At 36.5% G+C, this 13,980-nt stretch overlaps 1 protein-coding gene across 1 annotated transcript in view; it reads left to right on the top strand.

Annotated features, from left to right (window-relative positions):
• The window catches only part of LOC103432258 (beta-amyrin synthase-like), a gene marked incomplete at its 5' end in the record, with an annotated part of 37,381 nt that overhangs the window by 19,688 nt on the left and 3,713 nt on the right, over positions 1 to 13,980 (top strand). Inside the window, 3 exon segments of the mRNA NM_001328920.1 lie at positions 2,595 to 2,603; positions 12,038 to 12,162; positions 12,718 to 12,930. Coding sequence (NP_001315849.1) covers positions 12,730 to 12,930 — 201 coding nt within the window.

Raw genomic sequence — 13,980 nt, forward strand, 5'->3', positions numbered from 1 at the left:
CGGGTGCTCCACGATATGCAGGTTGCCCCGGGGGGTATGTCGTCTATCTCACATCTATTTTTTGCTGATGCTTTGGTGATTTTTTGTCAAGCTTCAGCACAGGAGGTCCAGGGGGTACTAGAGGTGCTTGATTGTTATGCGGACGGTTCCCGGCAATTTATTAATCGAGAGAAAAGCTCCTTATTTTTTGGAGCTAATTGTTCTAAACGGCCAAGGAAGACAATTGGGCAATGGATTAATATTCAAGATAGGGATGGTTTTGGGAAGTACTTGGGTTTGCTAGTAGATTTTGGGCATTCCAAGCATGTGGTGTTCGAAAAAGTCCGGAAAGGTATGGATGCATGGTTTAATGGATGGGCAGAGCAATATTTGTCGCAAGCGGGTAAGGAAGTGTTAATTAAGGTGGTTGCAATAGCTATGCCAAACTACACGATGTCATGTTTTAAGCTTCCGGTGAGTACGCAAAGAGATGGAGCGGGAAATAGCGAGATTTTGGTGGAAGGGAAACAAAAAAAATTCTAGAATACCTTGGATTGCATGGGAAAAATTGAAGAAGAGAAAGGTGGGGGCATATTGGGGTTTAGGGACTTACAATGCTGAACCTTCCGTTCTTGGCTAAAATTGGGTGGCATTTGATGATGACTCCGGACTCGCTGTTGGCTTGGGTACTTAAAGATAAATACTTTTCGAACACAACTTTTTTGAATGCAAAGTTGAGGTGTAAATCATCATGGGGTTGGAAAGGTATTTTTCAGGGGAAAAAATTTCTTGGGGGTTACGCTGGAGGGTGGGGGATGGAACGAATATCAGAGTAACTGGAGATCCTTGGATTCCTATACCTAACACTTTCAAACTTCAAACTCAAAATGCCTTGAGGCCAGAATGGGTTAGCGATTTGATTGATTTTGAGTTGAGTGGGTGGAATATGGAGATGGTACATGAGCTTTTTGATGAGGAAGAGTCAAAGTTAATTTTGGGAATACCATTGAGTTTGTTCAGTTGTAAGTGTAGGCTTATTTGGCATCATATGAAACATGGAGGGTATACGGTTTGAACGGGGTATAAGGCGGCGATGGAGTTGCAAGCGAATGGGGAGTTTGGGAGAAGAGGTACGGGCATGACAAGTGGGAAGGTTGAAGGGGACCGGTTGTGGAAAGGAATTTGGGGGCTTCATGTTCCTAATAAACTAATTTTTTTTTATGTGGAGATGTTGCAATGGTTGGTTGGCGGTAAGAAGGAACTTGCTTCAGAGACTTATGAATGTGGATGGTAGGTGTGCGGTGTGTGACGCTGTGGAGGAAACGGAGGAACATCTTTTTTTTCCGGTGTGTATTTAGTAAAGTGTTCTAGTTTTGCTACCCTTTACAAATTGATTCATTGTCTCTAGTGGGACAAGACTTTAGGGGATGTTGGGAGGCTTTGTTGTCACGTATTAAAGGAATGGCAAGGCAGGAAGAAATTCTCTAGGACGTGGTCTTCGGGTTGTGGAGAATTTGGAAGTGCATAAATGATGTGGTGTTTCAAGGGAAAACATGGAATCCAATGGAGGCAATTGAGGTATGGAGGAGACATGTGGGTGAGCATCGGGTATTTGAGAAGGAGGCGAAGGATTCTTTGGTTAACTCAAAAGAAATTGGGGCACAGGAGGATGGTGAAGCAACTGAAGGGTGGAGGAAACCAAAGTTTGGTACTTTGAAAGTAAATTGTGATGGATCATGGAATTCGAAGACGGGGCTGGGGAGTTATGTGTGGGTGATTCGAGATTTTGCAGGGTGTTTGCGGAGAGCAGGAGGGGCGGAAAAGAGGCCTTTTAATTCTGCAATCTTGGCGGAAGCGGAGGCCATTTGTGCAACGCTTGTGTTTTGCAAAAACGAAGGATTTACGAAGGTGGAGATTGAATTGGATGCCCAGGTGCTATTACGAATGATTAACAAGGAGATTGAAGTGGATGCTGATTTGGAATGTCTTCTGTTTGATATTGATTCTTTGGTGAAGCATATTGGAGATGTCAAAATAGGGTTTGTGCTGCGGGGGAGCAACCTGGCTGCTCACGGTTGCCTCGTTTACTGCCAAACATGGTGGTCCATTTGTGTGAGACGAGATAGGTCCTGAATTTTTATTTAATATTCTTGCTATGGATGTAAATATTTCAATTAGATTATAAATAAAATCTATCTTTTGAAAAAAAAATAAAAATAAAAATCCTTTAAAATCCTAATTGACTACACCATGATTCTAAAATCCTTAAAAAGCCTTTACACTATGTTTGGATAAAGAAATTTAAGATTACTAAGGAATTTCAAAATGATGGAAATTAAAATGACATGATTTTATTTTCTATAATTTGTTAATTTTCTTGTTTGGTTAACCTAAAAGAACAATGAAATTGAATATGGAATTTGTTATTTTTAAACTCTCAATCATAGAAATTGAGAAATGACGGCTATTTACATAGAATTTAAACTCGGGAATTAGAGGTCCCAAATTCCAAGTTATTTTTCACGCGGAAATTCTAAATTTCTATAGTTATGAATCCAAACAAGGGAATTAGTGCATGTCAATTTATAAATTCTGACTTTTATACAAATTCCAAGTTTATTTCTCTCATCCAAACGTAGTGTTAGTTGACTACCCCTGTATTTGAATGGACTCTCTTAAATTCTTTTAAAATCCTAGTTGACTACACCTGAATTCTAAAGTCTTTTAAAATCTTTTAAAATCTATTTAAATCCTTATTTGACTACACCCCTTAATTCATGGGTTACACGAAAAATCTATGCTTAAATCAGATAAAATCTAATTATGAATCTAAATGTCGATGATGGTGGTGGATTAAATACTTCAATAATTGGCGTTGAAAAGGTCAAGCCCGCCATTTTATATTTTTAACACCAAAAGTTCTCTTGTGAGATTGCAAGAACCTTCAACAAATATATCGACCACTAATAAGTAGTCAAACATTTTGGACCCAAAAGAAAAAGTAGTCAAAGTTTACGTACTGCATTATAAATTTGCTTTGTTTAGCTTCAAGATTTATCACTGATTGCTAACTCATTGTTAAGTTAAATTTATTTTTTTTAATGTAGATAATATCGTTTATTAAAAAAAATAAAAAAAATAAAAAGAAAAAACAACTCAAGTGGTCTCTTTTGATCTGTCAAATATTTTTTTTTTCCAAGTTTGATTATTACCTCATAAATGTAATTTGAAGCGTAGAACCAAAACTTGGAATCTAATGCACTTTTAAATTTAGAGGCGTTTTGATACAAGTGTCTCGTTTTTTTTATTTTCGTTGATTAAACATCTGTTTCTTGTAAGAATCTGATTAAACATTTTTTCTATAATTTCTATAATTTTATTATAGGTACGTTTCATTGTACCATCGTTTGATTATAATAGTACGTTTGATTACCTATAATAAGGGTACATTTGATTTCATCATACATTTGAATTTCTTGTACATTTTGTTTTTTGGTACATTTGGAATCTAAATGTACCAAAAGTCGGTATGTTTATTTTCAAATGTACCATAAGTTTTAAATACATTATTTATACCCATGATAGGATAAAACACCAATAGTCTAAGGAGAAAAATGAGAGTTTGCATTAAGTCAAAACAAAACGCCTTAATGACGCAAGTAGAACACACACAAAGATATTACCAGCCCAGGATGGGTACCTTGTTAAAACTTCATTAGGTAGCAAAAATTCAAAAAAGAAAAAAAATGCTCCTAAGCATGGGGAAAAAGAGTACATTAAGATCAAGTGAGTATGTTTCTGGATATTTCCCTTGAGTTTGAAAAAACTTCCAAATGAAAACTACAAGCAATTCAAATCAGATAATTTACTAATTTCTTGAACAAGCTTCTGGAAAGTAAACATCGCCAATGACTTTGTAAAGAGGCTGGCAAGGTTGTCCTGAGAATGGATTTGCTTGACTTCAATCTTCTAATGCTCTTGTTCCTGATGTGAGAATTTTGGCATAATATACTTGGTGTTGTCTCCTTTGATGTATCCCTTATTGATATGGTTGATACAGGCATTGTTGGTTTCATAAATTGTTGTAGGATCGTGAACGACGGAAGTAATCCGCAAGTGTGTCAACTATACTCCATAACGGCTCTCAGCCAAAAGCATTCACACGTAGCTTCATGTAGGGCAAGAATTTCATCATGGTTCAAAGAAATTGCAACTAAGGTCTGCTTGGTTGACCTCCAAGATATTGTGGTGTCTCCAATGGTATTTGTTTGAGAACATGCCTTACGCAGATTACATAAATAACCTACATTAACATAACCAACAAGGTGAGAATCAACTAGAGGATCAAGAGGGGCAACGGTTTCACTCGAGGATGCATAGAGATTGAACAAGCCCAACTTTGTAGTACCTTTGAGGTAACGAAATATGTCTTTAACACTAGTCTAATGTTTGCATGTAGCCACGTTGCTATATCTTTTGTGAAGATTAACAATGAAGGATATGTCTGGTATAATGCATTGAGCTAAGTATAATAAAGCGTCAATTAAACTCAGGTATGAAATTTCAAGCTCCAAAACCTCTTCTTCATCGTCTTTATGACGGGAAGGATCTTGTTTTTCAACAAGCATACAAACAACCATAGGAGTACGTGAAGGTTTCTCTTTATCCTCATTGAAGTGTCTCAACATCTTATGGATATAATTCAATTGATAAACCAGAATACCACTCGAACAATGCTCAAGCTCTAGGCTTAGGCAATATCGAATTTTCTTAAGCTCTTCGAAAGTCCTAATAAGATTCATGTCATTGACATAAACTGCAGTTGTCACAAATTTGGAACATGAGTTCTTAATGAACATGCATGAGCATAATTTATTATTCATATATCCCTGACCAATCAATACTCACTCAGACAGTTATACCACATCCGCACATATTGTTTCGATTTGTAGAGTGAACGCCTCAATCTAATTAGAAGGATGTTCCATAATCTAGAACTATTTATTCCAACCAATATAAGTCCTTCAGGAGCTTTCATATAGATTTCTATATCAAGATCCCATAGAGATACGCGGTTACCATGTCCTAAACTGCAACTCAGTTTTTTTAAAAACTACTAAACTAATAAGATATCAGAACATTATAATGTCCATTCCAGGGGAATACGTCTTCTCGTAATCAATCTCAGGGTGTTGAGAGAAACCTTGCACCACGAGGAGTGCCTTATATCGCACTATTTTATTCTTCTCGTTAGCTTTCTTACGAAAATCCACTTGTAGCCCACATGCTTCACATGTAAAGGTGTAGGAACTATGGGCCCAAACACCTTGTGTTTTGAAAGTGAATCAAGTTCGACCTAGATTGCTTATTTCTAGTTTAACCAATTAGTTTTACATCGACATTCATCAATGGAACGCGCTTCAATGTCATCACTTAGCATGATATCAATAACTACAATGTATGTAAATGCATCATCGACTATTATCTCATTCCGATTCCAAACCTTATCCAAGCATAATAGATCGAAATCTCATGATTCTTGGGAGCGGATTCGTCTTTTTCAAGACGCTTCTGTAATGTAGAATAACCTCATGCGTTGAAACGGTTGAGTAGGTGATGATCAGATTCATACTAGTTTCACTAGGGTGTTTCGTAGGTTTCCTATTTCAGGGTTATGAATTCTTCGAATCAACAGGTTTGCCACAGTTTGAGGTAGGATTAGATGATTGGCTAGCCACAATGCACCGAGCCGTGTAATGGATGTGGCCAACCGTCATTTGGGGGTAACTCGTCATTCAGGGGTGATGCTTTGATGTATGTGAGGTACATATATTCTTACTGGCACGTTTGTAGCTAGTATATGTGATTTCTTCACTTTTGCTAGTTCATCAGGTATGCTTTGATCAATGCTTTGTAGATCTAAAATACGACGAACTTTAGTTTCAGACTATGGAGTGCAGGGATCTAAATGTGACATAGTGTGGGTAATCCATGACAATCCACAATGTTCTTCAGGAACATTAATGTTCTTATCTTCCCCTAATGATGGGAAGATTGTCTTATCGAAGTGATAATCCCCAAAACGTGCGGTAAAGATATTGTTTGTCAAAGGCTCTAAATAGAAAATAATGGATGGTGAATTATAACTGAAATAGATTCGATTCGTATTTATCTCTGAGGACCCATTTTGGTACGTAGTGGCGTCAGTATTGGCATATACATTGTGCACCCAAATATATGTAAGTGCGCAATGTCAGGCTCATTCCCAGTAACTAACTATAATGGTGAAAATGACTAGGTAATGGTAGGCCTCAGATAGACCAACATAGCTGCATGCAAAATTACATAGGCCTAAGCAAAGACCAGGAGCTTAGTGCGCATGAGCAAGGCCTGAGCGATCAAATTAAAGGCACTTAATGAACTTTTCTGCTAGGCCATTTTGGGTATGAACATGAGGTAAATGATGTTCAAATTCAAACCCAACTACCATGCAATAATCGTCAGAAGTCTATGGCGTAAACTCTCCAACATTATCCAGAAGAATCGACTTAATTGGATAATCAGGGTGGTGAGCCTAAGCTTAATAATTTGTGCTAGAGTTTCTCAAATTTAGCATTGGGTGTGGATAGTAGGAAAACAAGTGACCAACATGTTGATGGATCAACTAAACCATAAAATATTTAAATGGTTTGCATGTTGGTTGAATAGTGTAATACCCTAGAAAATTTAAAATATATGAAAACGTAGAAAAATTTATTGATAAGTGGAAAATGCCCCTCGTTGATTAAAACGAAATTTTACGAGGACGTATTTTATCCTCATATATTTTATTGTATTTCTTGACATATATGGATAGAGTTTGATCCTATGAGCGCATAGGCGAAAACCGTTCGTGAAACGGAGTTATAATGAAGAAGTTAATAATGATTGAAGTTGAGGGTAAAATAGACATTTTACCTCATTAATTTGGAAGGCTCCATAAAAACTGGAGCAATGGGAGTGCCACATGTGTGGTTGTGATGAAGAAGGAATATAGAAAGGATAATGGGGGAGGGAGATTTGGCCCAATTAGGAAGAGGTAAATGAGGGCATGAGAGAGAAGAAAAAGAAAAGGGAAACGAGTTGACCCATGAGACCCGACCCATTCCGCTGCCTTCCAGACGAATTTCCGTCAGTTTTCCCAACGAGTTGAGCAACGCACCACCACCAATTAACTCCTCATTGTCCCAACTTCCATTCCCACCTAAGTAGGACGGTTGTGGTTGAGGTTTCACGATGAACTCTCGTCGTCTTCTCCAGTGGGTCTGAAGGCACCCACGAGCGCTATCATTTCGATTTTGAATCTACCACCGTCGACCACCACCATGGGTTGACTCCTTGTGGACCTAGGAACATGTCCCAAGTCTTGGTTAGGGCGGCAGAGCATCGAAGTTGGCGAATTGAGGGCCACCATTTTCTAGGAGTTGGCGGAGCATTGGAGCGGAGATCCGACCGTCGGATGATAATGAGATTTTAGTATGTTATTCTAGAAGCGTAATGTGAACTACGACTAGCTTGATCCCTTCATTTAGGGTACGTAGGCAGTCTAACCAGGATGTTAGATGCTGCTATAAATTAAATAAAATTATTATTATTATTATTATTATTATTATTATTATTATTATTATTATTATTATTATTATTATTTAGTGTGGTTAGTTAGAATTATAATTAACCATTATTTTATTGTGGCCTACCTGTGTGTATGGCTTTTGAATTAGAAATTTCGGGTCTTTACAAATAGGTCCATAAATATCCCTTTAAATCTGCTGAAGTAACTCCGAAGATGATCTTTGTATTTGAGGGTTAAGTTAACAATTTCACCAAAGATCAAGCTTGACATGGCGTATTCCCATGAATGATTTTGAAATTTCTGGTAAGAGGATGCCCTTTAGATGATTGATGATACAACACATCATATCTCTTTTTGGATGTTCTAAACGAACATGCCAAAGTAAGCAAGTGCTCTGAAACCCAAACTTCTGGCTGGCCACATGGCAGGCCTCCACTGCTCATATGGTTGAAACATACAATCCATTATGGAGGTGTTCCATCTTTTAATGAATACGTTTCTAGCTATATTCGTATGAAATACAAAGATATTCTAAACCATTCTCTTCAGTGGTTTTGGCATGATAGTTATTCTCTCGAATATCTTTAAAGCTAAATGACATTAGTCCGTAATGAGATGAGACAAGGAAAACCTCTTTAATGGTTAATGCAGTACCATTGGACAAAATGATATTGGCAATGTCATACCCTTCAATCAAGTTGGAGGGGCTGGAAAGGGTTATTAGAGGTGAATTTTTAGGTACGAAGTTGGTGGAATAATGACATTCATGCAATATGGTGTGCATAGTTGCACTATTTGCCATATGACTAACTTTTCCACAAGACATAGCTAGAAATAAATTAATTGAATTGGTCACATTAATTATCGTGAAATAGTATCTATAAAGTAATTATCCAAAAGTTTAAAACAAAGAACCAAATGAATAGTCCAAATACATAGAAAATTGTTCGAAAAATTAAACCATGAAAAATAGGGGGTTCGACCACTTATGTGTTCAACCATTAATGTGTACAGCCAATAGTGAGGTCGGCCACTAGGGGGAACTCGGCCAAAATGTTTAAAAAATTGATCTAATCTTCCATCAGAGCAGATGCCTCTTGAAAATCATAAATCTCGGTGGTTGTACCTTTGGGATTATCCACTTGTGAAAAGTTTGTCTCAATCTTCTGATGACATGAATGATACTTAGCAATAGCGTCAAGGGAAGTTTAGTAAACGCAAGACCAACATTCTTTGGACCCACATTGGTAACACATATCAAGATCATTAGAAGTTTGATTGTTTAAGCTTTGCACCTATTCTTGAAGTTAGAAGTTTTGGAACCTAGGGAATCGCATGTCGGGGTCGGATTTTCTCCCTTAGGAGGGCCTCTGCTCTATCAACCTTGGGCCGTGGTTTAGGGTTCTTTTGCATGGGCATGATGCTTCTTGCATCCTTTGTAGCCTCGAGAAGTGGTGGCATGCTTTTTAGGTGCAACGTTCGAGCCAATAAGTCTAGCTTGATGGTTCTTCATAAAAAAGGCTAGTTTTTCTTTTAAGCAAGTAGTAAGACAGAGAGAAAATCCAAAAACTTAGTGAATTTTTGTGCCCCATATTGTTGTTGCAAGACAATATTAGTGGCATGGAAAGTTGAATAGGCATTCTCCAGAAGATCTTGTTCAATCAAGTCCTCATTACAGAACTTGATAAGTGGTCAGATTCGACAAACTTCAGAATTGTACTCATTCAAAGATGTGAAGTCTTGGAAGTGTAAGTGCTGCTAATCATGTCTTACTTCAGGCAAGAAGATATTTTTCTGGTGATCGAATTGCTTTGCTAAAGAGAGCCTAAGAGTCGTGTATCCTCTTCAACGAGGTATTCGGTTTGCAATGCATCATACAGATTTTTCATTATGAAAATCATGGTTGTTGCTTTGTCAGCTTTGTCAACCGATTCGTCTGTAGCCTCTTCAATGGTGGTTGTGAGACTTTTGGTGGTGAGGTGGAGCTTTGATCTTAAACCCGCTTCAGGTAGTTTCTTCTAGAGACTTCTAGAGTGGTAAAGTTGTTTGTTCAAGTTTAAAATGTCGTTGCAATGGAAGGAACGAGATTGTGGTTAAACTAGAACATTCATGTTCTATAGACATGTTTTCGTTTAATTTTCATGAAAAACTTCAGGTTTCATGGGCGTATTTTTGTATGAAAACTTTAAGTTTCAAAGGCATTAAATTAGAAACTACATATTCGATTTAGATGAACTTCCGATTCATATATAAAAAGGTATCTACAAGAACACAAGATGCAATATATAAACTAGTGTAGTGATTTGGGGTTGCTTCGGGGACGTAGTGTAAGTAGCTTTGGAACTATGAAAGGATGTCAATTGTTTAAATAAAAACATAACTAAGTTGTTAATTTACAAAAGTGGATTGCGGGCCAAAAATTTGTCTCCCAACTTAATTAGAAACTACATATTCAATTTAGATGAACTTCCGATTCATATATAAAAAGGTATCTACAAGAACACAAGATGCAATATATAAACTAGTGTAGTGATTTGCGGTTGCTTTGGGGGCTTGGTGTAAGTAGCTTTGGGACTACGAAAGGATGTCAATTGTTTAAATAAAAACATAATTAAGTTGTTAATTTACAAAAGTGGATTGCGGGCCAAAAATTTGGCTCCCAACTTAATAGATTGCGAATTACTAAATTAATTCACTAGATTGAGACCAGATAGGTGTCGATCGTGGAAGGAAGAAAATATAGACGTTCAGGTCATATTGGTTGTGAGCTGAACAAATGAGAAAGCCCAAATATGGGTGTGGCCGTGACCATCCCTGCAAAATTAGGTGTGGGTTGGAAATAAAAACAAGCAAAAAATGGCTTTGGGCTAATAAGGAAACAACCCAGCATCAGCAACCCCAGGTTTCAAGAGTAAGGACAGCCCATCGAGGCAAGGCAGGCTGAGAAGTATTGCATGCTAGACAGTGGAAGAAATCCATAGGAATTGAGCTTGGGCTTCGCGCTCAGTAGCATGCCCAAAGGTATGGAAACCTGACACCAAGACAATGTCATTCTGGAACAGCGTTGCAGCGCGACTCGATGCAAGTTGGCTTAGTGTGGCTCGGCTTCAGGCCATGCTTGGCGTGACTCAGTGCGATTAGTAGCGTGGCTTCAGACCACTGCTCGGTGGCTCAGCGCGACTTGGCCACAATTTTTTTTTCTCTCTCAGTGCGGCTCGCGATTAGGGTTTTTAAATCTCTAGTTTCTGCTTCTATTTTCTTGTTTTTCTTTGTACTCACACAATTCAACATAGTAGTATCCAATACTATAATAAAAATATAATATTGCATATGCAAAATACTATAATAAAAATATAATATTGGGTATGCAAAATCAAAATAATAATATTTCATATGGATGAACAACATATAATTGAGCAATTTATGTAATATAAAGCAATAATAAACTTGGGGTTCATGCATCATGGTGAATATTTTCATGCTATCAGGACTTATAAAATATCAATTTTTGTGTTTTACAAGAATCTGGATTGGATGGAAACGAAGAAAGCCTTTGGGTGCTAGTTGTAGAAGAACACCCTCTAAGAACCTTTAGTTCCTTACTGCAGCATCAGGAGCATGCTAATAACATGTTATAGGCCTATTTGATTAAGGGTAAAGAGAGGGAGAGGGGCCGACGGCAAAGACAGGGAGAAGATAGAATTTTTGATTCTGTGGTGAAAATTTCTCATCACATTGTGCCTTTATTTATAATAATAAGGAATGGAGAATCCTCGTCTTTCAAGTAATACATGACAACTAGGAGACTATCTAAACAATATTACAGAATCCCAATGATTTATACAATCACATTCCTTACTAATTTAGAAGTGCAACATTTCTAAATTAAGAGTTTAAAAAACACTTTGTTTCAGAAAACAAGAACAATGACATTTTTTGTTTGGTTTAGTGGTAGCTTAAACAAGTATAGGGTGCTAAGATTGACTTCCACACGCATGTTAAGGAAAATATTTTTTTCATCCACTCTAACCAGGATTTTATTGAGAGACAATTTTTATACCTTTTATCCATTCGGCACATTTCTTCCTTTGGGGTATCAAATTTCAGCATACATCCAAAATATAGCATCATGAGGATTCCTGGAATGTTTTATTTCTTTGATACTATATGTCCTTCTGACCGATTCTATCCGGCGGTTTCTGCCAAAAAAAAAAAAACCATATGTAATGTTCCTTTTTATAAATTACGCATTTTGGACAAAATTGTGAGAAAATAACATTAGCAAATAACAAAGAGCCTGAGAAATTCAGAAAACACCAAAGTTGACCAAAAGCGATAAACCTTTTAATTTCTCTGGTTACACGCATACTCACACAGCACAAGATGGTGATTAAATATTGCAAAAAATGGGGATGGCTATTTTTTATTGTCGGCCTCTGTAGGGTATGTGACCGTATAAAGTGGGGTTTCCCATGCATCAATAATCACACAGAGACTTAGCATTTGTGCCAAGCAACTCAAGCAAACTCCTTCCTTTCCTTCCTCATCATCGGAGCCAGTTTTTGCAATCGGTGAGTCCTCAAGCTTAAAGGCCAGAGCCTTTTCAGTACTATCTATCTGCAGTTAGCACATGTTAAAAAATATATATCCTAAAGTTTACAATTTGTTCATCATCATCATCTCTCTCTCTCTCTCTCGGTCATTACATAGAGATTTTGGGTAGCAAGAGTTCAAATGGATGATTGAGGTTGAGTTACGTATGATCAAGAAGAGCTTTCAGTGAGTTGTAGAACTTAATCAATCTTTTCAATTAAACCTCTTTTATCATTATTTTTCCCTTTTCCCTTTTCCACAAAAAGATTAAAACGGAAAGATAGTTCGAACTCTGACATTTGGGGTAAATATTCACAATCAATACAGCTACAAACCCTAACAGGAGCTCCACCATAGATGGATCAACATTTCACTAGCCTCTAGATAAATATTTTTCAATCATATTCAACCAGCTTTTTTTTTTCCTTTCAGAAAAATAAAAACCTACTTGAATATTTTAATTACATAGAACTAGTTGCTTGGATCTATATTCAATCCCTTACTAATTAATTTCGTTATGTATTTGTATTAAGTGATCAAAGAAGATGTGGAGGATTAAGTTTGGAGAAGGTGCAAACGACCCCTTCTTGTTCAGCACAAACAACTTCCATGGAAGGCAGACATGGGAGTTCGACCCAGATGCAGGTACCGAGGAGGAACGAGCAGAAGTTGAAGCTGCTCGTGAGCATTTCTACCAAAATCGCTTCAAGGTCACGCCTAGCAGTGACCTCCTATGGCGTTTTCAGGTAATGTTTTGTGTTTCTGATAAATGAGTTATAGCTACTTATTAATAAAGTTAGTGTTGTTTCTTTTTATATATAAATGATGACAAGTTTTAAGCTTGTCTAAATCTCAACCCTTAACATAAATATATCATTTTATTAAAAAATATATAATTTATAAATTTCTGAGTTTAATTGCTGAATATATTTTATTGTATAGGGTATTGGTACCACATTAGTGGAGCTACACATTATCAAGATTATGCTATAAAAATAATGATTAAAATTAATCTCGAGAAGATTATGCTTTTTCAGATTAAAAGAAGGAATTTAATTATCAAAAATCCAACCCCAACCATTTTTCTAGCGTATACTATTTTATCTTGATATTGGGATGTAGTTCTACCTATATATGATGACTGATGAGTAGCACATAAAATTTATTATAGTGTTGATCATCTTATTAACATGTACAATGAGTTCACAGCTTTTTTAGAGCTGATGAGTAATGTTATCGATTTTATACAATAAGTTCATAACTGTTTAAGAGCTGATCAATAATGTAATCAATTTTATATATTTCACTAAGTTGCGTTATTTGTTATGTAATAATTGAAGCATGTGATATATATATATATATATGATACAAAAAACAAAAAATTTCTTTTACAAATTACTCCACCAAAAAATTTGAATAATTAACATTGGTCAACTCTTGTGAACTTTGAAACTCCCAACTGTTCAAGTGTGAGACTGTGAGTGGTGGCCGGCCAAAGAAAAGAGAACACCTTGTGAGATGCATGCCTCGTTAGTTAGTGGGTTGGTGTAGCATTGTTTTTTTTTTCATTGGGTAGGTGTAGCATTGTTTATTATCTGTCTTGGGTAATGTTAGGGAGATTATATTTGTAGACAAAATTTTATAAATTAAATGACATGAAAGTTTATGATTGAATTATCATTTAAACGTTTATAAACGTGCTCATTCATATTGGTAACACATAATTTAGTTTGTAAATTATGTCTACAAATTTAATCTCTTCAGCATTAGCCGTCTTCTTTATTTTTCCCAAACCC

Source organism: Malus domestica, chromosome 17, assembly GCF_042453785.1.
Source record: "Malus domestica chromosome 17, GDT2T_hap1".
In the NCBI taxonomy this organism is placed as follows: Eukaryota; Viridiplantae; Streptophyta; class Magnoliopsida; order Rosales; family Rosaceae; genus Malus; species Malus domestica.